This window comes from Ursus americanus, chromosome 13 (genome assembly GCF_024610735.1).
Source record: "Ursus americanus isolate L20-20 chromosome 13, mUrsAme1.1.p, whole genome shotgun sequence".
Lineage (NCBI taxonomy): Eukaryota > Metazoa > Chordata > Mammalia > Carnivora > Ursidae > Ursus > Ursus americanus.
Window position 1 is genome coordinate 70,156,671 of NC_142139.1, and position 25,066 is coordinate 70,181,736.

Below are 25,066 nucleotides of genomic sequence, written 5' to 3' on the forward strand. Positions count from 1 at the left end.
AAAAGCCCAGCACTGAGCTCACCAGCCACGCCACCCAGTCCCACAATACACCAGAACAGTCGTGTAGTCGGAAAACACCAGCGTCGTCACCCCTCTAATCCACTCCCCCGGTGTTGATGAGCTGCTCACTGGTTATATCTTCCGAACAGCACTGGCCCCAGCGTCCCTGTCCCTGCTCACCTTCGATGGCGCTTGGCTTTCCCTCTTCCGTCTGCTCATCCTCCTCGTTCTCCTGGTTCTCAGAGGAGCAGGCTCGGGAATCCAGCTGCTGGAGGATGGTAGGGCAGAACTCCTGGAGCTCAATCCTTCCAATCCGTGACTGGTTGCTCAAGTTGTGGGCAGCAAAGAGGTCTCCAGAACTAAAGCACTGAGACAAAGGGGGAGAGGAAGGAAGCCTCTCAGAACCCAAAATCACATCTCAACCCTTGCAGCAACCGACTCAGGCTTTCAAGAGGAGAAAACAAAGATGGAACCTGTCCAAATTCTGGGGGGTCTGTAGACTCATCTCTAGGGATCAGAGCAAGGTGGTCGCTAAACCTGGAAAACTGATAAATAATCTCAGCGATCAGTCACCCAGTGCAGTCACACACCTTACACACACCCATTAGTACCTGGCTGCCCAGAAGGTCTGCGAACAACTGAATTCCAGTCTTTGTGACCAGGGTGTGGTTTTGGAAAACACGACTCTATTTGCATACCTGAAGATACAGCTTCATGCAGATACCAAATCTACCTGCACATCACAACAGCCTGAGGAGTCAGTATATTACATGCATATTCCAGATACTTCTCCAGAGCTACTGAGCTCTGGCACCCAAAGAGGAACATCAGTCCCCATGACCATGTATGCAGTATTGACCCCAGGCTGAAGAGTGCGTTGACAGAGATTAGGCGAGGAAGGAAGGAAAATCTAAAGATTCAGTCTACCGTGGAGCATGTAAGGGCCGGTAGAGGACGTGAACGCTCAGTCCTCGTGGGAGGCGTTAGGTCAGTGGTTCTCACATACCGTTCTTATGAAACACCGCAGTTTTACTTCTAATTATACTTCAGACACTTACACATCAGTCTTTATCTGGGTTGGTTTAACATGGGTCAGTCTCTAACAGCCCTTCGGGTGTGCTGACAAGTGAGAGTTTCTGGGCCTACAAAGCAGAGAGCTGGACTTCAGCGACCCCGAGATACTGCCGCTGTGCCAGGAGGCCCTCTGGGGTCACTCTGCATGAGCCTGTGAGGGCAGCCTTCTCCCCAACTCCGACATTACCGCACACCTGTGGCTCTGCATCCAGGCTGCCCGGTCCCTTGGCCACATGACCTTTACATCCTTCAAGATGAAGTCCCTGGACACCTATCCCACAAACCTTCCTTGCTTACTCAAGCAGACACCTCACTCCTCCCTCGTCTCTGAACCCTATGAAGACTGTCCAACCCACAGCATGTAACACTTCATTTTTTAAAAAAGATTTATTCATTTTAGAGAGAGAGAACGAGAGAGTGAGTGAGCGGGGAGGGGGGCAGAGAGGAGGAGAATCTCAATAGACTCCCCACCAAGCATGGAGCCCAAAGCAGGGCTCAAGCCCATGGCCCCTCCCACAACCCCAAGATCATGACCTAAGCAGAAAGCAAGAGTTGGATGCTCAACCGACTGAGCCACCCAGGTGCCCCTAACACTCCACTTTATTATCAGATAACTGTGTCCTCAGTTGGGTAAGCTCTCCATCTTGACAGCAAACTCTTCACCATGACTCATTTTTCTCTATTTCTCGCAGCACTCAGCACAGGGAACAAAGCAGATATATAAAGACATTGCTGGCTGACTTACACTTGGCTGCCACAAATAGCCTCAAACTATGATTAGCCAAGATGACATGGAAGAACAAAGAACCAGAAGCCAAAGGACTTAGTCAGTCTTAGTCCTGCACTGTCCAGGAACTCACTGTGGGACCCTTGGCATTTCCTTCTAAATAGACTTTCCACCTACACCTGGAGGGAGTGAGGCTCGCCTGTGACTGCAGGCAAAGGGCTTTATAACCTGTAAACCCTGTGAGACATGCCAGCTGTCCTGGGAGCTCTGGCTTGCCCGCAGGTGATCCCAGAGCAGCTGGGAAGAAGCCCGTGGAGGGCTGAAAATCCCCGCTGACTGCTCTCTCCAGTCAGGGCTTCAAAACAGCCATGTGGGAGGACAGGAGGCGCTGCTGGGGACCCAGACAACAGGGGAAGAAGACTTGGCCCCTCTACTCTGCCATCACGGCTCGCCTGCCCCAAGTTGCTTGGGCTCCCCATGCCTGACTAGACTGTGACCCCTCAGAGGGCAGACAGTGCTCAGCAGAGCTGAGAGCCTTACCGTCGAGAGGTTCCTCTGTCCATGCACGGGCTGGGTGACATTGTCCCGGCCCACGCCCACATCCAGGTGGTTGAGCAGGGCCTTCAGCTGCTGCAGGGTGAGGCTGTCACCCTCCCCGTAGCGATGCAGGAGGTCCTGCAGGAAAAAGGCCGCGCTGATGCCTGACGTCCCCGTGGACACGGCGTGAGCTTCAGGAACAGCACTCCATAAGCTGACCCAGGTCAACAGGAAGCAGTTAGAGAAGGCTAGGTGGAGCAGCGTCATGGTATCAAATATGCCTGCAAGAAGGAAAAGCAGGTGAGTGAGAGGCTCCAGAAACCCACCCTCTCCTCCAGCTTCCCCACCAGACGCACGGGACCTGGCAGCCTCGCTCCAGACAGCCTCCTCTCCCCTCTGACTCTTCACCCTTCTCTAACGCCTCTGCCAAGCTTTTGAGAAAAACCCTTCTTTTCAAAGCATGGAATAAAAAAATAATGAAAGGACAAATTCAACAGATTTGACTAAATTTAAAAATTAAAAAGTAAAACAACTGTGATTATGGTTAAAGAGTCTCTATCTTTTAGTGACACTGAAATAATCACAGATTAAACGATATCTCATCTGGAATTTGCTTCAAAATAACAAAAGAGGGGGTATTTGCATTGGGACCATAGACAGACAAGACCAGGCATGAGTTAGGAACTCATGAAAATGCTTGATGGGTGAATGGGAATTTATTATACTAGTCCATTCTTTTTAAAGTAAGCTCTACACACAACGTGGGGCTTGAACTTAACAACTCTGAGATCGAGAGTCCCATGCTCCGCCGACTGACCCAGCCAGGCACACCTATACTATTATACTTCTGTGTGTTGGAAATGCTCCAGAATAAAAAGTTGCCTTAAAAACAAACAAAAACAGGGGTGACTGGCTGGCTCAGTCAGTTAAGCGGTTAAGCGTCTGCCTTCGGCTCAGGTCATGATCCCAGGGTCGGGGGATGGAGGCCTGGCTCCCTGCTCAGCTGAGTCTCCCTCAGCCCCTCCCCCTGCTCATGCTTGTGCTCCCTTGCATGTGCACACTTTCTCTCTCTGAAATAAATAAATCAAATCTTTAAGAAACAAACAAAGGGGCGCCTGGGTGGCTCAGATGGTTGAGCGTCTGCCTTTAGCTTGGGTCATGATCTCCAGGTCCTGGGATTGAGCCCCAGGCCAGGCTCCCAGCTCAGTGGGGAGTCTGCTTCTCCCCCTCCCTCTCCCTCTCCCCCTGCTTGTGCTCTCTCTCTCTCAAATGAATAAATAAGATCTTCAAAAATAAATAAATAAATAAAAAACAAAAAACACACACCAAAAACAAAAACAAAACTACAACTAAAAGAGGGGAAAAGATAGACTGGGAAAAAGTACACCATCAAACATGACAAAGGTTTATTTCTATACTACCTAAATTAGAGAACAAAAATGAAAAAATACTTGGACTCTCTGGTTTGTTAAGAATACACTTAAAGGGGTCAGGGGATGGGCAAAATGGGTCAAGGGGATTGAGAGGTGCAGACTTCCCGCTATAAAATAAGACACAGGGGGGCGCCTGGGTGGCTCAGTCGTTAAGCGGCTGCCTTCGGCTCAGGGCGTGATCCCAGTGTTCTGGGATCAAGCCCCGCATTGGGCTCCTCCACTGGGAGCCTGCTTCTTCCTCTCCCACTCCCCCTGCTTGTGTTCCCTCTCTCACTGGCTGTCTTTTCTCTGTCAAATAAATAAATAAAACCTTTAAAAAAAAAAATAAGACACAGGGATGAAAAGCGCAACACAGGAAACACAGTCAACACCACTGTAATAAGTTGGTGTGGCCACAGGTGGTGAATGCACTTATCGTGGTGAGTGTATAACGCATATAAATGTCGAATCTCTGTGTTCTACACCTGAAACTACTATAAACCATGTCAACTATACTTCAATTAAAAAAAGGAATACAAACTTAAAAGATGGATGGTGCTATATTGCTTATTAAAACAGCAAAACAGATTTAAAAAAAATACAAAACCAAATGTTAGTGAGGCGTGACAACAGGGTAAGATAATGCTGGTGGCTAGATATAACCAGACTCTTGAAAAGTTGTGATAATAAAAGCGTTTCAGTCCTTTGAACTATTACATCTACTTTTAGAATTTGTACGAACAGAAGCAACCCCAAAATAAAAAAGGCTAAAGGCAGAAAGTTATGGTCAGGCAAATTATATCAATTTCATTGACTAGTATGCAGCTATAAAAATGGAGTTTAATGTTAAGGAAAGCAGAATGATTATGTAACAAAGTTAGGAAGTGAGAAGGAACAGGGAAATACAGGTCTCAGAGATAGCAGGGCTGATGATGATTTTCTTTCGTTAATCATTTCCCTCAGTATAGTTATAATTTAATTAGGGAAATAAACACCAGGCTGGGTGGGGGAGGGCGGGAATGAGCCTATTTCAACTAGACCCAGGAACCCAATCACTGCAGGCGTTTCCCAGGGCTCCGGCCCGCCCCACAGGGGGTCACTCCACCTCTGGGCCTTTGCTAAGGCAGAGGAGTTAGAACAGAGTGCTTACCAGCAGGCTTGTTTGCATCCTGGTTCTGCCACTTACAAGCAGTGCAACCTTGAGCAAGATATTTAACCAGGGTCCACATTCTAGAGTCACTCACAGTAGTGATGCAGGGGTGCCCAGCTGACTCAGCTGGTGGAGCCCACAACTCTGGATCTCGGGGCTGTGAGATCGAGCCCCAAGTTGGGTGGAGATTATTCAAAAAAAAAAATAAAATCTTAAAAAAAAAAAAGAGGAATAGTGATGCAGCTTACCCTGGCCTTTAGTGTGAGAAAGACCAGGCTTGAATTTCTTTTTCTTTCTTTCTTTCTTTCTTTTTTTTTTTTTTAAGATTTTATTTATTTATTTGACAGAGAGAGAGAGAGAGAGCCAGCGAGAGAGGGAACACAAGCAGGGGGAGTGGGAGAGAAGAAGCAGGCCTCCTGCTAAGCGGGGAGCCCAGGTCCCCCGGATCACACCCTGAGCCGAAGGCAGACGCTTAACGACTGAGCCACCCAGGCGCCCCTTGGCTTGAATTTCTGTGTCACTGCTGGCCAGATAAGTGACCTTAGGCAAGTTACTTAGGCTCTCTACCTCGGTATTCCCATCTATAAAACGGGTATACACCTCACTGGATTACTCTGCAAATTTAATGACATGAGCTACCGTAAGTCACCAAGTGCCTGACCTATAGAAAGCACTCAACCAAATGTTATAATGGGATTATAATCAGCAGGGTTCCTCCACTTTGACTCCCTCCCAGCCCAGATACTGAGCTGCTACTGGAACTATCAGGAATACCCCCGTGGCTAACTTGCTGTAGGCCTATAGCACACACATCACATAAGTCCCCCACGACAAATATACCAGGGGACATTCCAGGCTTTAGCTTCCACACATGGGCCATGCATAGAATCTGGGGACAGAAAATCTCAAGTCTTCAATGGAATGTACTTTGAGTCACACAAAGGGTGGATTAGTCATCAGCACAAATGGCGGTTTGTAAAGCGTTACTTTGAGACTGCAACTCTCAAATCTACACTGAGAACCAGAAGTTAATATAGTGAGCAGGAGGGATCTTAGGCCCAAGTGGCTAAAATCCATTGTACCAAGAAAATAGTCCTCTATCTGACCACCCTGTCACCGGTCTGAGCCATGTGTTGTACTGTCAGAGTGAAGGAGAGGAAGGCTGTGTGGATTCAGCCAAGGAGGGCAGAGAGATGAGGAGGACAGCAGCTGGCATCACCAGTGCCAACCCTGCGAAGCACCTGACAGTCATGGATTCCTTGAAGAGAAGCTGGAATGCTTACCCTCACCTAAGAGATGAGGAAACCCCATTTCGGAAATTAGGAAACGTGATCCATAGCCAACAAGTCAAGTAGTGAAGCTAGAAATTAAATTCTTCATGAACTGAAGCCAGGTCTGAATGAAAGGAAAGTCAGCACACTCTGAACCACTTCCCTTCTGTATGGAGACATAAAATACAGACCCTGGCTCCCCAAGGAGGTCTGCAAAACCCTGCAGGTCTCTAGGCAGGTCTTCCCAGGTGTTGTTTTTGTTTTTTTTTTGAAGATTTTTTTTTAAAAAAGTAATCTCTACACCCAACGTGGGGCTCAACCACACAACCCATGATCAAGAATTGCACGCACTACCGCCTAAGCCAGCTAAGCGACTCAGCTCTTCCCAATTTCTATCAGCCCCAACAAGCACCCCAAATCCAGGCATAACATGCACTGAAGACCTGTGCAGGGCACCCCCCAGGTACACCTTAGAGGCCAGGCTGTGTTACAGGGTGCCTTCTTAATAAAACAAACAACGGTTCCCACTTCAGCTATATTTCTCAAATTTATCTGCAGCAACCTCAAAACATTCAGAACCAACCCAAAATCACTCCAAGTGTGAGACACCCCACAGACCTTTTGCGGCTTTACCTGGATGGGCATTCGTGTCAAAGTCAGCATTTACAAAGCATGTGGTCTTTGCCAACCCAGGGGCCCCGTGGCCCCTCCGTGTGGCTGGTCCAGCCTCCTCAAGTGCGAGAGTAGATTCAGGGAGGGGAAACCCACTGCCTGACCCAACAGTCAGGACATGACCCACCCCCCAGAGCACCTAAAAACTACTGCAGGGCAGGAAGAAGTCCTGGTCCAGGGATCTTAGAGCTGCTGAAGACACTTCAAATCCAAGTAACCCTGGCCTTTTGGCAGACACAAAAGGGGAGCTTTCTGCTCCAAGGGAGATTTCTTTTTTCTTTAGCTACCAGTTATTCTTAGGGAAAAAAAGCTTTATAAAAGTTTACAAAAAATAAAAAAGTTTACAAGAGATTCTTTGGAGGAAAGAAAGGAGAGGAAGAAAACACATACAGCTCTCGATGCAGCTGGACGGCGAAGCTGAGCAGGGGTCCTCAAGGTATGGGTCCGGCAGCAGGACGAAGCCCCAACTATTACGGCTGGGGAAATGGGCGGGCCCCAGCAGTCCTTCCAGGGAGCCAAGCCAGCTGCCCTCAAGGACACCTTCCAGAAGTAGTAAGAGAAGCACGCAGGGCAGGACATGAAAACTAGCTGGAAAGAGACAAAGGTTCGAATGTGCTCTTGGCTCAGAGGACCAGGCTCTCCCACTCAAGAGAAGTTGGAGTCTCTCCACTCCTTTGTTCACTTGGCCTGGGTTCAAATAAGTAAATTATTTTAGTGCCTTTAGGTCTGCCTCCAAGGCGCCAGACCCAGCCCTCCTAGGGGGAAGTAAAAAACCCAAGAGAAAGTCAGTGAGAGACGCTTGCTTTCAGACCCTCTGTGAAACTTCAGGTCTCCGTAGCATCTTGGGGGCTCCTAAATCAGAATCTCACCTGCCTGCCATCCCTTCACTTGGTTCAGAAGTATCTCATCCTACAAATGGCACGTCTGGGCCGGGGACATGGTGTCACTGCTCTGTCTACCACACTGCCAGTTTTCTATGCCCACCTCCCCTATCAGAGAGGGGCAAACACAGACTTCTCTCCATGGTGACGAAGCAGCAACTCTTCCAGATGCTTACTCAATCCAGATGCTGGACCTCTGGACCCAATGGGTGTGGTAGCGGCCAGGCCTCCAAACATCCACTCCCCTCCCTGACCACCAGCTGGCCAGGTGGCCGACCATGCTCATTCTCAGGCCCCTCTGAGCTGAGGGATGAAACAGGCAAGACCCAATGCTTCAGAGACAACTATTTCCAAGCCCACTGGTAAGCCACAGGAAACGGATGAAAGATGTTTGTAAGCACACCTACCTGGGCCTATTCTGTGCCCCCTCAAAGGATGGGTTATATGGGAGTACAATGCATTTGATATAAAGCTAGAACTCAAGCTGAGCCATTAGTCAGCTGCAAGTTGAAGGATAGCAGTCAGGGCAAGGGAAGTCTCAACTGGGTTTTTATAAAGCACTTTACTTAAAATTGAGAAAAGGCTGACTGTCCCTACCAAAGCAAGCAAGCAAGAATGACCGTGGGGCTGGAGAGGTGGAAGAGGAGTGTGGAGCGGGGGTGGGGGTTGGAGAGGCCACCGTGATCAGCATGATGACTCCCAGAGCCGTTGGCCTCACTACTGACAGGCCTCAGTGAACCACCTTAAGCTTTCCTTTCAACTGTCTTCTTCCCCACCTAAAATCCAAAGGATGTCAAAAGAGGTGTCCAGTTCTCTTATGTTCCTCTTGGGGACAGACAGCAGGGGCTCTCTGAGGTACCTGTGACCTCAAGACATCTAGGGCTCCAGGGCTGTGAGCACCATTGCCCCAACTAACCACAAGGCAATTCCCCATCCCTCTGGGGGTTCTTTCCTGGTCAAGAGTTCACTTCTGTAGAACACCTTCCAACAGACTGGTCTTGCTCCAGTCTCCATCCCCGCCCATTCTAACACTGGGACCCGGTCAGCCCAATAGGACGGTCTCCCCAGGGGACACTCCCCACTAAGGCTTAACAACTGAGGGGTAAACAAAAGCAGATGGCTCCAGGGAAGTCAAGGGGGCAACATTCCTGGCCTCCACTACAAAACCCTGAAACTTGCAAGACAAAGACAAAGCCAGGAGGAGGGGAGAGGGGGGAAGGTCTCGAGGAATCAAGAACCCTGGGTCCAAGTACCAAAGGAAGTGCTGGCTTTGGCAGCAGAAGGACCACCAGACCTGGTGTGAGACGGCCAATTTGCAGCGACTCCACGCAACGCACTGACCTCATTACGTCTGTTTCCTTAATTCAGAAAGAGGAAAAGAAACCTGCAGAGTTTTCTGAGTATTAAGAAAGATAAAGTATGTTGAAACATTATACGAAATAAAGATTTCTGAGTTTAGATGGAGAACTGAAATGGTATTCACAATTTCCCTTCCCTTAATCATTAACATTTGAGTAAAACATTAGCCAAAAAAAAGGTACCACCAGCAAGCAAACAAGGAGAGGGGCATACTGTAATATAGTAACTTCAAAACCAGAGGCAGATTAAGAAATGCAGGAGGCACCCCCCATGGCTCATCTCCTAGGCCAGGCCCAGCCCTCACAGCCAGAGTGAGGAGAGGAGGGCGGAGCCAGAATTCTCACTGACCTCCCCCAAATCTGCAGAGGTACACAGCCACCAATTCTTTTTCCTCTCAATTAAGGAGTAGTGGGCAAAGCTGCTGGGCAAACAAACAGGTGACACTGGAACAAGAACAATGAGTGACTGTCCTCTGAGGGAAACTGGGGCTCCACGGCCACAGACTGAACTGGGGAAATGATCCACTTCCAGTGAGTATTCCTCCCCCTCCAACAGAAGTGGGACACACCTCCTAGATCTGTGGGCTGAGCCCCCCACAGGGGCTGCTACCCACACCCAGAACCTGGGACAGAGCCATCTCTTCCAGCCCGGCCCCGCACTCACACTGGTGCGGGCTCCAGAAAACAGGTCTTATCTTAGAGCCGACAGCGCCCAACAGCACTCGCGTGAAGACGGTGAGAACAGCCGGCAAACCGTGCAGAAGACAGAGATGTCAACCCAAAGTAAAACATAACTCCAGAGACGCAATTCTTCCCAACCGCTTCACCTAACTGCAGAATAACGTAATTAGGACATTAATGCAATAAAACCAGAGCCCAAAGATGAAATTACAAAACAAAATGAGGTCAAAGGGATGTAGGCTTCCTAAAAAAGGAACAAAACAACATCACTAAAGAACCAATAAATAAATTATAATGAACAGAGAACAAATTTCTGCCCGTAATTTAAAATAGAAATAATGACAAAGGAGGGTCTGAGATAACCACAGTGAGTGTAGATGGAAAAGACAGATTAGAACATGCAATGAGGGGGCGCCTGGGCGGCTCAGTCAGTTAACCATCTGCCTTCAGCTCAGGTCGTGATCTCAGTCCTGGGATCGAGCCTAAAGGCCGCACATGAGAGCACAGGAGAGCCTCCCGTCAGGCTCCCTGCTCAGTAGGGAGCCTGCTTCTCCCTCTCCCTCTGCCCCTCCCGCTGCTCGTGCTCTCCCTCTCAAAATAAATAAATAAATTCTTAAAACAAACAAACCCGTAATGAGGGATGCCTGGCTGGCTCAGTGGGTGCAGCCTGCCACTCTTGGTCTCAGGGTCGTGAGTTCAAGCCCCAGGTTGGGTGTAGAGATTACTAAAAAAATAAACTTAAAAAAAAAATGTAATGAGAAGACAAAGACACCAAACACAGGATAACTGGCGTTCCTAAACTAGAGAACAAGACTGGACTATGAGGTATGTTCAAAGATAAAGGACACAAGATTTCCCTGAAACGAAAGGAGCAACAGAACCTGAAGACTGAATGCTGAACTTGAAAGATGTTTTCAGGCATCGCAAAGGAACTTTTTCCTCCAGAATACTTTATTACAAAAATTGTGAAACATATTAAAACTTATCTTAAGTGGCAGAAAATTCAGGCTGCCCTCATCTTCCCCAGAGTAAATTCAGTACCAGAAGAAATTCCAACAGTGCTTGAGAGAGAGAGAGAGAGAGAGAGAGAGAGAGAAGAGCCGGAGACATTGTTCCCAGCTGAGATGTCACACAAATCTAGTAAGGACAACAGGCGGAAATTCTCAAACATGAAAGAAGTCAGAGGCTACAGTCTCCTTCCTAGAATGAAAAAACAGGAGAATGAAATGCAGCTAATTAATAGAGAAATAAAAATAAAGGTCTCGGGAATGCAGAAACCATGGTAAAAGAACTAATGGTAAACATTAAAACCCTTTGAAAAAGAAATATATAAAACCCTGGGGATTATGGTTACAGGACAGAATCTAAGTGTGATAAAAATGGACAATTTACTACTAATAATCAGTGCAATCAAAAGATGAGAAGACAAAAATGTGAAAATGCTAATGTCCTCATCTCATAGCAAAGTAAATACTATCTAAAACGGGCAAGCAATTATAGATATGACTCACAAGGATTTTTTTTAAACCTCTTTTATGAAATAATCTCTTGGTGAAAAATACATTTCTTTAAAGCTTAATAATTCCTTTAATTTTACTAGTTTCTTTTCTTCGGTTACATTCAGGGAAATTTTTAAATACTTCTACGTAAGCTTATTTATTTCTCCATATGCATTTATCTGTGAGTACGCTTGAAAATTATCCAGAATAGTATTCACCTAATAGTAGTGAGGACTATTTGAGTGGTGGGATTTGGAGTATTCATTTTTATTTTTTCTTACTTCAACTCATTGCTGTGTCCCAATGGGAGGTGGGGGGTAGGGCAATACATGAAAACATGGGTGGTTATTTTTACAGTCAAGGAGTTAGGGAGAACTTCCTAAGTATGGCACAAAACCTACAACCTGTAAAAGTAATAATCAGTACATCTGACTACAAAAACTGCTCAGTGTTCTCTAAATTAGTATACTTCCAGTATTCATGCTCAAACTAATAATGATACAGTCATCCGTGTAAGTACTAACAGACCCAGTGAAAAACCAGTAGCCTCATAGCCTGGTCCTCAGGTAAATACCGCCTACTGGCTTCCTGGAGTTCCAAAGAATTTTGAGAACAACTACCCAGTCTGCAGCCCTCTCCACCCACCAAAGGAACCAAGTCCAAGAAACCACTCTCTTCTGAGGAAAGCTGAAACCCCCTCCAAAGTACAGTGCAAACACTGCAGCTTGAAAGCCAGCCCACCCCCTCGCCCAAGAGACCCAGGTCTCAATGGGCCCATTCTTCTGCCCCCTCTGGGCTTCTGCTCTCTTCACACCCTAAAAGGATGTCTTCTCTTCTCCCAGTTCCCACTCTCAGAACCTTAGCCTCAAGCTTTGGCTCAACCAAAGGCCACCCAGGGTGGGAGATTTCTGCAAACAGTGCAGGAGGTCTGCTGGGGGCGGGGAGGAGGGAGGAGGGAGGAAGGTGGAGGGAGGAGGGTGGAGGGTGGAGGGTGGAGGGTGGTGTTACCTAGGGGTGGTGGCCCATTTAATTTGCCCAGAAAACCCCGTCGCTGGGAGGGGCAGGATGAGAAAACATTAAAAAAAAAAAAACTAATGGGGACTCAGGAGCAGGGAACAAAATTAGAACCAGCAGCCTGCTGCTCATTGAGTAATATTTACTGAGCGCCCACTGTGTGTGTCAGTGCCTACAGGAGGGAGATTGAGAAACGCAAAGCCTACTGTCAGGGCCCAGCAGACAGCTGGGGAGGTGAGGGAGGCTGGCAGCTTGACTTAGCCACCTGCTGAGCCCTGGAAGAGGGAAATGACAGCCAGGCCCAGGAGCTGGATGGACCAGGAGGGGAGAGAGGGAGTGCGTCTGCCAGGCTCCAACGTTCAGGCCTGGATTTGACAAAGCAGGAGTCTTCCAAAACTAACTGAGTGAGTCAGGAGGCCTGCTGAGTAGCAGCCAGTCGGGGCTTCCCCACCAGAGGCCAGGGCAAGAGTCACTGCTGTTCTCATCATTCATCCATCACCACTTCCCAGACACTCGGTTGCAAAATTCTGACCTGTTGTCCCTTAAGTCCACTCCTGTTTGTCAGACCACGGGGCCCGACATGTGGCTTGGGAAACACGGTGCTCACATCCACCACTTACGTCACCTGTTTGAAGCAAAACTCCCGGACTATTCAAGGTCCAATAAATAAGAAAAATGTGTGATCTAGTGGCTAAATCATCAGACAGCATGACAAGTTGGGCAGACCTGGGTTCAAATTTGGGGTCTGTCACTAACTTACCATGTGCCCCCACCAGCACAATAAAGCTACGAAACGTCCAACCTCACAAGGGCACCCTGATAAATGAGAGAGCTTAAGGGTCATAACCGTGTGCACTTTAGGACTGTTCCTTCTGTTCCATCCTCAAAGCCCTCAGGCCTATCCCTTCACCTAGAGCTGACTCCTGCCTGTTCTCAGAAGGCAGCTCAATGGGGGTGCCTGGGTGGCTCAGTCGGTTAAGCATCTAACTTCAGCTCAGGTCATGATCTCAGAGTCCGGGGATGGAGCCCCATGTTAGGCTCCCCGTTCAGCGCAGAGTCTGCTTGTCCCTCTCCCTCTGATCTCTCTCAAATAAATAAATAAAATCTTTAAAAAAAAAAAAAAAGAGAGAGAGAGAGAGAGAAAACAAGCAACTCAATGATCTCTTCTTCCAGGAAGCCTTTGGGTACTCTGCTCCAGCTACTTTGGATTCCTCATTATCTGGTCTCCCAGGGATCTCTCCCAACAGATTTTTGCTCCTTGAAGGCCAGGAAGGCCCTCCCTTTACCTCTCCCCAGAACACAGTGCCTGGACCAGTGCTGGGCACACAAGGAGAAGCAGCACATTTCTGCTGGAAGATGTGAAGTTCAACGTCCCTTCTAAATGGTGTTTGCCTGCATCACCCCTACAGTTTGATGAGGAACAGGGAGCTCAGTGTCCCCTTCCAGAGACATTCTGTCCCCCCCAACTTGGAGGGCCTTCAGATATTATCTGAAGTTGGTGGCCAACACCCACTATTGCTCTCTTCTTCTCCAGACTAATCCATTTCCATTCCTTCAATTTCATTTATATTCATTGAACTAAAAGCTAGCTACACCTACCAGATTTTTAAAAACTGAGCCCAACAGTTTATTTATTCAACAAATACTCATTGCGTACTGGCCTCATACCAGGAATAACTCTCAGTACTGAGGATGCCTAGTAGCTGTCCTCACAGAGCAGGGAAAGCAAGCAATTCAACAACTTACAAGAACAATGATGACAAGGGTCATCATGTTGTTCAGGGTTCGGTTAGGCAATGTAATGGCTTGGACAATCACGGGAAGAGCTGAAGAAACCCACAGCACACTGCAGACTGAGGAGCCAGTCCCCAGAGTCACAGTGCAGACATGGATCACCGAGGAGCAGCTGCCCCCACCACCATCAGGTAGTAGGGCATCAAGAAGCTGCCTGCTCCAGAACTGATGTTGCCTCTGCCATGAGCTACACCAGCAAAACGGATGTCTTGGGGTCCATCCCGAGGAAGAGGATATCCACCCCTTTAAGACTGGATTGCGTGCAAGCTAATCAGCAAATCCAAGTCACAATGGGAATTTTAGTGCAAGGATGTCTGGCAAGTTTTTGATTCTTTTGGTAGGTTGGACCATAATTATCCAAAGTAGTGTGCTTGATAGTGAAAGGGGGCGCTGTGAATAAATACATGCGGTGAACAGGAGTAAACCACAGGGTGCCCTTGGCATGGATGCCTGGTGACTAACTCCGTGCACACCACCAGCCATAGATCATGACAAGGGGCAGTACAGGAAGCTACAGGGAACACAGTGGGGCAATCAAATCTAGCGTCAGAGGAAGCCTCCAAAAAGAAACATTATTTTAGCAGAGACATGAAGGGCATGTAAAAGTGGGCCAGGTAAAGGTCAAGGGGGTGGGGTGGAATGTGCTAGAATGTAGCCGCGAAGATGGTGCATCTAAGAACTTCCATGTCCAGTGGGGCCAAGGCGGTAGTCCAGTAGGCCATGTTGAGGTGGCTGGACCTCGTTTTCAGTAACTATGTGATCCGATTTTAGTGTACTTGTCTGGCTACAGTCTGGAGAACGGACTTGAGGTGGGCAAGCACCGAAGCTGGGAGACTAGGACTCTCTCGTGTCTGGGTGGAAGAACACAGCACTCAGTCTGTTCTAAAGAGCAAGGCTTCTTTCTCCTTGCTTCAACCCAGCCTGGGGCGCTTCCCCTGCCCCTGAAGCTGCTGGCCCGCATACTTATCCATTAAAAAACTGAATAGGCTCCTAGAGCTAGCAGCTACCAGGGAGGAACAAGCCACATCACTGTCCCCATCACCGAAAGTATCAGAGTGAGTTCAAAAAGACCAACCTACCTCCCGCCATCATTTCCTAAATCAGGTTGCAACAAGTCTGCTCAATTGTCCTGCTGTTGCAGGAGGGCCATTTATAAATGCTAACTCCAACTCCCCGGCAGCAACACTGGGGGCAGAATTTGCCACGCTGACTAGAAGTCTCTTATGTTGTCTTCCTCCCAAAATGGGTAAGAATTATCCTCTGAGCCTCAGGCTCCCTCTGGGAGGTGAGGTGGGCCTTTCCCAGACAGTGAGGCTTTCTAAGACCCTGAGCTACGGCCAGCAGAGGCGGGCTTGGTTTCCCTGGTGCAATGAACCTCTCTCTACTAGAAGCCAGGCTTGGGCAGCTCCACTGCGCTGCAGTGGAAGACTATCTTTGCCCTGAAGCCAGCCGCTCCACCCACCCCTCCCCTTCAAAGCCCTTCTGCACACTAGCTCCCCTTTTACAACCCTCCCATCCTTAAGCCAGCTCAAGTCCCCGACTCCTCCTCAAAGACTCTGACCATGCCAATGTCTACAGCTGAGATGCCGAAGTGTGTGGACATTTTTCTAGAAAAGTGGTTCTCAAAGTGTGGTCCCTGGACCAGCAGCATCATCGTCACCTGGGAACTTGGAAGTGTGAATTCTCAGCTGCACCCAAACCTGATGAATCAGAAACTCTGGGGTGGGGCCCAGCAGTCTGTATTAAGAAAGTCTTCAGGGGCGCCTGGGTGGCACAGCGGTTAAGCGTCTGCCTTTGGCTCAGGGCGTGATCCCGGCGTTATGGGATCGAGCCCCGCATCAGGCTCCTCCGCTATGAGCCTGCTTCTTCCTCTCCCACTCCCCCTGCTTGTGTTCCCTCTCTCGCTGGCTGTCTCTATCTCTGTCAACTAAATAAATAAAATCTTTAAAAAAAAAAAAAAAAAAAAAAGAAAGTCTTCAGGTGATCTCAATGCATCCTAGTCTGAGGACCACTGCTCTCAGAGGAAGATCTAGAGCTTTTGTTGGATTTCCAGATTTCTTCACCAAAGAGGGCAACCCCTTCTGACCCAGCAACTGCTCCTGCGTGTGACCGGAGGCCCCAGTAGAAAGGCCCAGGCTCCATCTGGGGCCTTAGGTTTCTCAGTGGCCATCACAGTAATTCACTCTCAGCAGAGTCATAAATGAACCCTATTCTCATAAGAAAGAGGGTTATTGGGGAAAAGAAAGAAAAAGCCCATATTTCCAAATTGGGGAAAGTGACAGGAAAGGGAGGGATGCTGAGTAACTGCACTTCTGAATCATAATTCCTCCATTTTCCCTCCCACTGTCCAAACTGCCCACATGGCTCATCACTGACCCAAGGTTACTGGCAGTCACCATCTGATTATTGAGGCAAAAGGCTTTCCCACATCCTGCTTCCTCACTGTGGGCCTCACCATGTGACCAGAGCACCCCTCTTCCTACGATTCCTAAAGAGAAAGCAGTGTCGCCAACAGCTTCATGCTATATCTGCTTACACACTCCCTTCCCTCCCTTCAACTCCCCTGCACCATGCCATCCTACCTCCTGATAAAATGCTACCTTCCAGCACTCTCTTCTACCCAAGAGCAAGCTCAGTCCCTCCACCTATAGTTAAGAGTCCCTGCAACTAAACCCTATCACTTTCACCATCACCTGCCTTTACTCTCTGCCTGGACCCTGGTTTCTACCCAGAATGCTCCGCCCACACCCCACTTCACCCCTGCACCTCCTGTCTCTGCAACCCACAGACCTAGAAGTCTGATTAACATCTGTTAGAAATGCCTGTCAGAAAGTCTGCATGTGTTTCAAGCATTTTCTCCACAAGGTATGAAGGGCCTGGATATGAAGGGGAAAAAAAAAAAAAAGGATGACCTGCAGGCGAAGCCCCATCTGTGACCCACCCCAAATCCTCCCTAGCACGGGTCCCACCAAGCGGGGAAGCACCCTCGCCTTCCTTGGGCTCCCACCACTCCTGTCTCAACTGTATCCTGTCCTAGAAGGCCAGGCCGGTTCTAATACTTTCGATTACCTTCCCAGGTTGCTTCACACAGTCCTGGGTTGGTAGAACCTAGATAAGTACTTGCTGCATGAATACGTAAATACAAATGCGTAGGTACTCAGATATACCCCCCACCTTTTCTAGAGATTACAGAATGGCTGTGAGAGACTTCGCTGAAGATGCCCCACTTTCAGCCGTGGGGTCAAGGGCAGGAGCAGGCGAGTGTCTTCCCAAAGCCCCCTCTGTAAAGGGGCAAAAGGAGAGCATGAGGACCTGACCTATGAATTGTCCCTTCTTTGCCAGAGCTCGAGAGAGGCTGTCAAGAGCACACAGATAGATTCCAGAGCAAAGGCAATCAGGTTTCTGGCTCCCATCACACTTAGATACAGACCAGGGCCAACAAAAGAACCATCCTGGCAAAGCTTCCCTTCCCCAGGTTAAAACACCCTCAAGGCTGTGGGTACACAGCAGTGTGGACCATCGGGTGTGGAAGTGACTTCCCTAACAACACAACTACTTATGCATGTATTTCCACTTCCCTACCTCCTACAAACTGCTTGCCTATTAAAAAGGGATCAACATTCTGACCAGACTTAAAGGCTTACCTCCTCTCTGGCCAACCCCAACCCCAACCCCAACCCAGAGGGGCAACTGGATTACCGCCTTGGAAAGGGTTTCTGATTTTAGCTTGCAACTCAGACGTGCTGTAGTTTGGGTGACTTTCTACTTCAAACAGAGAAAAAAAGAATAACTCTAGGGCAGCACTACTCACGATAACAAAAACCTTGGAGGCAACCCCAAAAACCCATCAGCAGGAGTGGATGAATAAACGAACCAATTCTCACAACGGAATAGCATACAACAAAAGTGAATCAATCACAGTGACATTAACACTGAGTGTACATTACAAGATGTTACCAACAACTGCCTTGTGAATACCACTCATTCTTCAAGACCTCTTCTCCAGGAAGGTTGGGAAGGACTGTCTGAATCTGAAGACACCACGCTGTAAACTCCCTGAGGACAGGAGCCCATTCCGGTTGTCCTTGTAAAGCCGATGGGGCATAGGGAATGTGAGTGGAGGAGATGTGGAAATGAAATGAAACCTCTTAACCAGGCTTCCAGATTCCACTGAGCACCTACCCCCCATACTGTCAGTCTTTTCTCTCTTTTTAAAGTATAACATACAGGCATGTAAAGTGCCCAAATCTTAAGTGTACAGCTCAATGAAAGAAGTCATCCTTTTAAAGTACAAAACTGATCACAGCACGTTCTTTCCTTTAAACCCTCTTATGGCTTTCCAGTACAAGTGGAATAAAACCTACACTCCTTTCCCTGGCCTAAAACTCACGGTATTATCTGGCCCTTGCCAACCCCACTGACATTTTTGAGCTCTCGCACTCACTAGGATCCAGCCACTCTGGCCTTCTTTCTATTCCTTTACATATTATGTGCATTCTGACCTCACGGCCTTTGCACTTGCTGTTCCTCTGCTTAGAGTGCTTTCCCCCTAGATCTTCATAGGTCTCAGTTCAAATGTCATCTCTACAAAGGTGAATGCCCATGGGGTTCATAAGGAAAAAAAAAAAGCTCACTTCCAATCATTCAGAACCCCAACACACTGTTTTATTTTCTTCTTAGGGTATGTCACTATCTAAAATAGTCTTCTTGGGGCGCCTGGGTGGCTCAGCGGGTTAAACATCAGCCTTTGGCTCAGGTCATGATCTCAGGGTCAGGAGATCAAGGCCCAAGTGGTCAGGCTCCCTGCTCAGCGGGGAGTCTGCTTCTCCTTCTCCCCTGCTCCTACCCTCTGCTCATGCTCTCTGTCAAATAAATAAATAAAATCTTAAAAAAACCAAAAACAAATAAGAGTCTTCTTTCTCTTGTTCTGATTACATATTTATTTTCTGTCTCTTACCACTACACTATAACTCCAAAGTAGTGCAGACTCCAGGTCGATGACCCTCACAGAGCCTGCTGAATGAAAGTGTGAATTTCCCACTGCCCGTTTCCAAAACTCCAGGCACTTTAGAATTGTGTTGTTCCTAGGTCTCTATCCACAGCTGAACCGTTAGCAACCTTAGGGACTGGACTCTTCTCCCGTAGCTTAAATAGAGCTGAAGACCCCAGGGAGTCAGAAGGCTGTCTGGAGCTGGAATATAAAACATTAGGCAGAGAAACTAAAGAAATCTAAGCTGCAGCAGGGAATCCAAGAGCAAGGTGGTGGGAGAGAAGCAGATGCAGGCAGGCAGCCTCCCTTCCCTGCAACCCCAAAGAAGACAAATGTGCCGAGGATGGGCAACCACCTGATAATCCCGCCGAAAATAACATGTGAACTTTTCCCCATGGCAGGGGAAGAAAAGGAAATCAAACCCCACAAGTACAGGTTGTTTCCAGAATTTCTCAGCTGCTCATGGAAATTCTGCGTCTCGGCCTAGTTGCATATAACCTCTCAATGTGCCAACTGCACACATCCTGAAATGCAGGGGGAGGGGCTTTGTGAGCGGCTGCCAAGAGGCAGTGGTATGAGAACAGTCAAGGTCACAGGCATAATCTGGCTAGCAGAGCAGTGCACACACCTCAGTTTGCCCACGGTCAAGGCCTCTGCTGTGGGAGGCATCCCCACATAGTGTCTGCTGGATGTGGGGGATAGCTAAGGAGGGAGGAGCAGGAACTGGGACACAATCTCTGTTCCTAGGGCTGGTCAAGTTGCTCCAGAGGCCACTTTGGCTAGTGGCCCAAGTCTGGGGGAGTGGGTAACTTTGTACTTTTCGAACCTTTCTGGGAAAGGTGATGAGAACGGTCGTGGCTTGCAGCCCCTGGAAACTAACCAGGGACCTGGTATCCTGAGAATTTGCCTGGCCTCTCAAATGGAACGTCTCCAACATCGGAGAAAAATGGTCAGCACTGAAATATACAAATGCCAATTAATGTCACCTGGGCCTGGGATGGCCGAGCACAGGACATGCCATCCGTGGGCAGGGGGAGAGAAAGAAAAGAGGCAGGAAGGGATTTCAGGGCCTTATACCTCTGGCTCATCTCCTGGAGGAAAAACAAGGCCAGCCCAACATGGCTCCACCTCGCCCCAAGCCTCACGTACGCTGTGTGCTCTAAGAAAACGAGAGTCTGCAGGGCTGGCTGGAAGCCCTCTGGTTTCCAGGAAAGGACAGGAGTACCCAACAGTTCAGCTTGCACCCTGTGATTTACAGGGCTTTCTCAACTAGCAGGACACATACATACCCCACCCCTTTTCCCCACAAAGCAACCTTTTAGGCTTCCAGTAAAAAAGTGAGGAAAAAAACAGCTGTTGGGTCTGCCTTCCTCCCTCGCCCTCCCTTTGGGAAGGTAGCTCAGCAATCTGGGGCCAGGGAGATGGTGGTGGGAAAGGCCTTTCAGGGGAGTGGGCTGCCTCCTCCCTCAACCTCCACCTGGCAACAAGGCACATGGGAGAGGCCCTAAGAGGCACAGGTCTAGGGGGTCTTTGCAGAAGGAAAGGATCAGTGAGATCCAGGAGCAAGTTGCCTGGGGGCCCATCCTGTCCCCAGAGCAGCAGTCAACAAATAGTTATTAAGAACTTAATCCAGGGGTGCCTAGGTGACTCAGTCAAAGATCTGATTGTTGGTGGGGAGCCTGTTTCTCCCTCTCCCTCTGCCTGCCCCCACCCAGCTCATGCTCTCTCTCTCAAATACATAAAATCTTTTTAAAAAAATCCATTAAAAAAAAAACAACTTACTCCACGATCTGCTAAATCACCCTTCTGAAGGTTTAACTAATTTAATACTCCGACTACCTGTGTATAAGAATGCCTGCTTCAGGGAGCCTGGGTGGCTCAGTTGGTTGCGTATCCAACTCTTGATTTCGGCTCAGGTCGTGATCTCAGGGTTGTGAGATGGAATACGCCCCATGTGTGTTCTGAGCTGGGTGTGGAGTCTGCTTAAAATTCTCCCTCTGCCCCTCCCCCACTCACATGTGCATTCTCTTAAAAAAAAAAAAAAGCCCATTTCATAAGATTCTCACCAATGTTGACTATTAAATAGTATTCCATCTTTGCCAAATAGGTTAAAAATCATTCTTTCAATTCTTTTAATTTGCATTTCTCAGATTAGCAGTGTGGCTAAACATATTTTCAGGCTTACTAACATCTGTATTTCTTCTTTCATAAACGTTACTCTCCTTTGCCCATTTTTGCAGAGATTCATTCATCTTTGTTCTTATTGGTGTAGGTAGGAGTTCATTGTAGTAAAAATATTAACTTCTTGTCACATGTTACAAATATCTTCCTAATTAATCATTTGCCTCTTAATTTTGTTAATTAGTATTACTGACAATTTTTTAAATAGAGGCCAAGTAAATATTTCACATATTTCCTTTAAGGTTACTGCTTTAAGCAGCATGCTCGTAAAATCCTTCTCCACCCAGAAATTATAGAAATATATATCTTTATTTTCTTGCATTTTAAAATTTTAAATCTCTCATCTAAAATTTTTTTTAAAGATTTTATTTATTTATTTGACAGAGAGAGCGAGAGAGCACAAGCAAGAGGAGCAGAAGAGGGTGAGGGAGAGGGAGAAGCAGGCTTCCTGCCAAGCAAGGAGCCTGACTCGGGGTTCCGTCCCAGGACCCTAGGATCACGAGCTAAGCCGAAGGCAGATGCTTAACCTACTGAGCCACCCAGGAGCCCTCTCACCTAGAATTTGATTTGGCACAGTATAAGAGAATTTAACTTTAAAAAAAATACTCAGTGATCCCAAAATCGTTTAATAAAGTCTATTTTCTTTATAAACTTCAAGTGTAGAGTCTATAAAAGATAAGAAATGGAGGTAAAGTCAAATATATCCTTTGCACAGGTGGTTACTCTAGCTAATAAAATGTGGGTGCCATCTATTTCCTCTCCTCCTTCTTGCTCAGAGGTATATTAGGCTGGCAAGTAACAACTACAAGAACAATGTCCTACTGCAAAGGATGGCAGAGCAGAAAGACACACTAAGGAGAGCCTGGGACCCTACAGGCATCACCGAGCAGAAGCATGGGCCTACAGCCAACTGCCAGATGTTTTACATGTTATTTGCCAAACCAGCATTAGGGGAATCTGTCATTTGCAATAAAAACCTCTGTAACTCATCCACAATCCTTCCTTCCTTAATTTTACAGTAAGAATTCCTCGGATTTATTGTTGTCTGATAGGCACTGCAGTTAAGCAATTTGTTTTCATCCTCGTTTAATCTTCTCAACAGCCTTCATTTCTACAGAGTCTTTAGGACTTCCCTGTAATTGTAAAAGTACCAATGACACCTTTTTGGAATAGGAAAAGACACTGCATGAAATGCACACATCAATGAAACAACTCTCTATTTCGGAAATATTAAAATAAAACAAAAGCACCATAAAATTGTATCATCTTCATTTTACAGATGAGGATACTGAGGCTAAGAATACTTGATCAAAATCAGACCACAACTCGTCAGAAATAATATCATTATTTGCTAAATTCCTACACATACTGAGGTCTGGTTTTGGATGTTCCTGTTTTGTTCCATTCACCTGTCCTGTGCCCATGTCACCATTTCCCCCCTTGTAAAAAGTAAGCCTAACTTCACTACTTTCTTCTTTAAACTATTTTTGGCGATTCTTGTACATTCATTCTTTCAGAAAGAACTTTTTAAGTCCTCCTGTCCAGTCCCAATACTTCCCTTTGGGAATTCATCCTATGGAAATCATGTTGCTTTTTATCTATTGAGTGCTGACGGTTCTGGGTGTAGGGAATACAGCAATAAACAAAACAAACAAAAATCCTTACCCTCAGAGCATGCATTCTTGCAGTACTCATAATGGTTAAAAGTTGCAAGCCATAAATGCACCTGGGTGCCTGGCTGGCTCAGTGGGAAGAGCAAGCAACTCTTGATCTCAGGGTTTTAAGTCTGAGCCCCACGTTGGGTGTAAAGCTTGCTTAAAAATAAAATCTTAGGGTTGCCTGGGTGTCTCAGTCAGTTGAGCATCTGACTCTTGGTTTCAGCTCAAGTCATGATCTCAGGGTCTGGGATTGAACCCCACTTTGGGCTCCGTGCTCGGTGCAGAGTCCGCTCAAGATTCTCTCTCCCTCCCTCGCTGGCCCTCCCTCTACTCACGCTTACAGGTGCTCGTGTTCTCTCTCAAATAAATATGAAATCTTTTTTTAAAAAATCCTTAAAATAACTAAATGCACAACAGAGTGTAACTGCTAGAGTAAGGTAATCCATATAACAAAATATGTATAATTTGAGCACAGAGATTAGGAGCTTTGGCTCTGGGTGAGACACACCTCAGTGTGAATTCTCAATCTGCTTTTATTAGCTTCAAGGCTTGGGTCAAGGAGACTTATTTTCCTTATATAGAAGAACAAAGCCTACTAATGGTCCCTCCTTAAGAGCAGGTAAATGAGATACTGAATATAAATATAGTGCCAATACAGAGTAACTGTTCAATAAATATTAGTTATTTGGGATAAGATTAACATTGAAAGATGTTCATGATATGGTAAGTGGGAAAAAAAATAAAAAGTCTATAAAACTATAGGCACAGCAGACCGTCTTTCCTTAAGTTGTATATATCCACAGAAAAAGACTAAAAATGCATAACTGTTATCTCCTGATGATGAGTTTAATGGTTACTTCTGTTACCTTTTTATTCATCTGCATTTTTTACAATGAACATATATTACTTTAAGAAAGTTAATTTTAGACTTCAGTTAGGAAATGGGAAAGGCTTAATGATGACCAAGTGGGAAGGTTTTTTTCCCTCCCCTTTTCAAAGACCTTCACTTAAGAACCAGAGGTGGACTGCAGTCCTCGTCTGCCCTGAGCTGGACTAGATTTGTGCATGGTTCCTAACCTGACCACCCCAGTGAGCAGGGCCTTACCTCAGTTTTGTGAATCAGAGCTTCTTGGATGAGACCCAGGTATCTGTACATCTAGTTCTGAGAGACCAACCTGACTCTAGTCTGGGGCAGTGGTCTGACATTTCAGGACTGCTGGACTAGACAGGACTAGTTATTAATATTTCTGTGATTTATCTAAACTCTCTGAAGTCAGATTGCCCCTCCCCCTACCAAATGGGTCCCACCATCTCTGCCTTGCCCATCCTACAGGGAAACTAGTGCTCAGTGAGAGCTCCATGCACACACAACTTGTTGGTACTGCAAAGTGTCTGGATCCCAACCATGAAGGACCTCTGAGGCCAGCTTTCTCATTTCTACTTGGTTCTCAGATCTGTGTCAACATGAGGGGAGCAGGCAGGCTGAGGCTGGGCCCTTGCCTCAACAGCAAAGTCTGCTTTCTGTCTTAGATCTAAAAAGAAGCCTCCCTTTTCTTTTGCAGCTCTGTAAATGACAGTCTATACAGGACATTTCCCCCCATCAGGAGTGTAGTGGGTTGAAAAATATCCCCCCTCCCAATCCGTGTCTATACAAAACTTCAGAATGTAACTTTATTTGGAAACAGGGTCTTTGTAGATATAATTAGTTAAGGATCTTGAGATGAAATCATCCTGTATTTAGGGTGGGCCCTAAATCTAATGACTGGTATCTTTACAAGATAAAGGAGAGGGAGATTTGGACAGAGGGACACAGAGAAGGATATTTGAGAATGGAGGCAGAGATTGGAGTGAGCCAAGGAACACCCAGAGCCAACAGAAGCTGTTAAGAGGCAAGGAAGGACTCTCCCCTAGAGCCTTTGAAGGGAGTGTGGTACTGCTGACACCTTGATTTTGAAATTCACCTCCAGAACTGTAAGAGGATACATTTCTGTTGTTTCAAGCTACCCGGTTTGTGATAAATTTGCTAAGGCAGCCATGGGAAACTAATATGTCGGTGCTGGAATTAAGGCCTGATCATTTTTATCTGGGGTTCTCTTGCTATGGCTGGCAGAATTCTAAGATGACCCCCCATGACCCTTGCCTTTGTGTGTGGGCAGGACCTGTAAAT

The 25,066-nt window shown here is 47.1% G+C and overlaps 1 protein-coding gene across 3 annotated transcripts in view; it reads right to left on the minus strand.

Moving 5' to 3' along the window:
- The window catches only part of SLC39A14 (solute carrier family 39 member 14), a 45,423-nt gene that overhangs the window by 12,750 nt on the left and 7,607 nt on the right, over positions 1 to 25,066 (minus strand). For 2 of the 3 annotated variants that reach the window (XM_045774014.2, XM_045774015.2), the window contains exons 2-3: positions 2,342 to 2,619; positions 181 to 367 (exon numbers count right to left, since the gene is read on the minus strand). In XM_045774014.2, coding sequence (XP_045629970.1) covers positions 181 to 367; positions 2,342 to 2,605 — 451 coding nt within the window. In that variant the 5' untranslated portion in view covers positions 2,606 to 2,619. Of the gene's footprint in view, positions 1 to 180; positions 368 to 2,341; positions 2,620 to 7,233; positions 7,347 to 25,066 lie in introns of those variants that run through there. The other variant, XM_045774016.2, reaches the window with a different exon arrangement.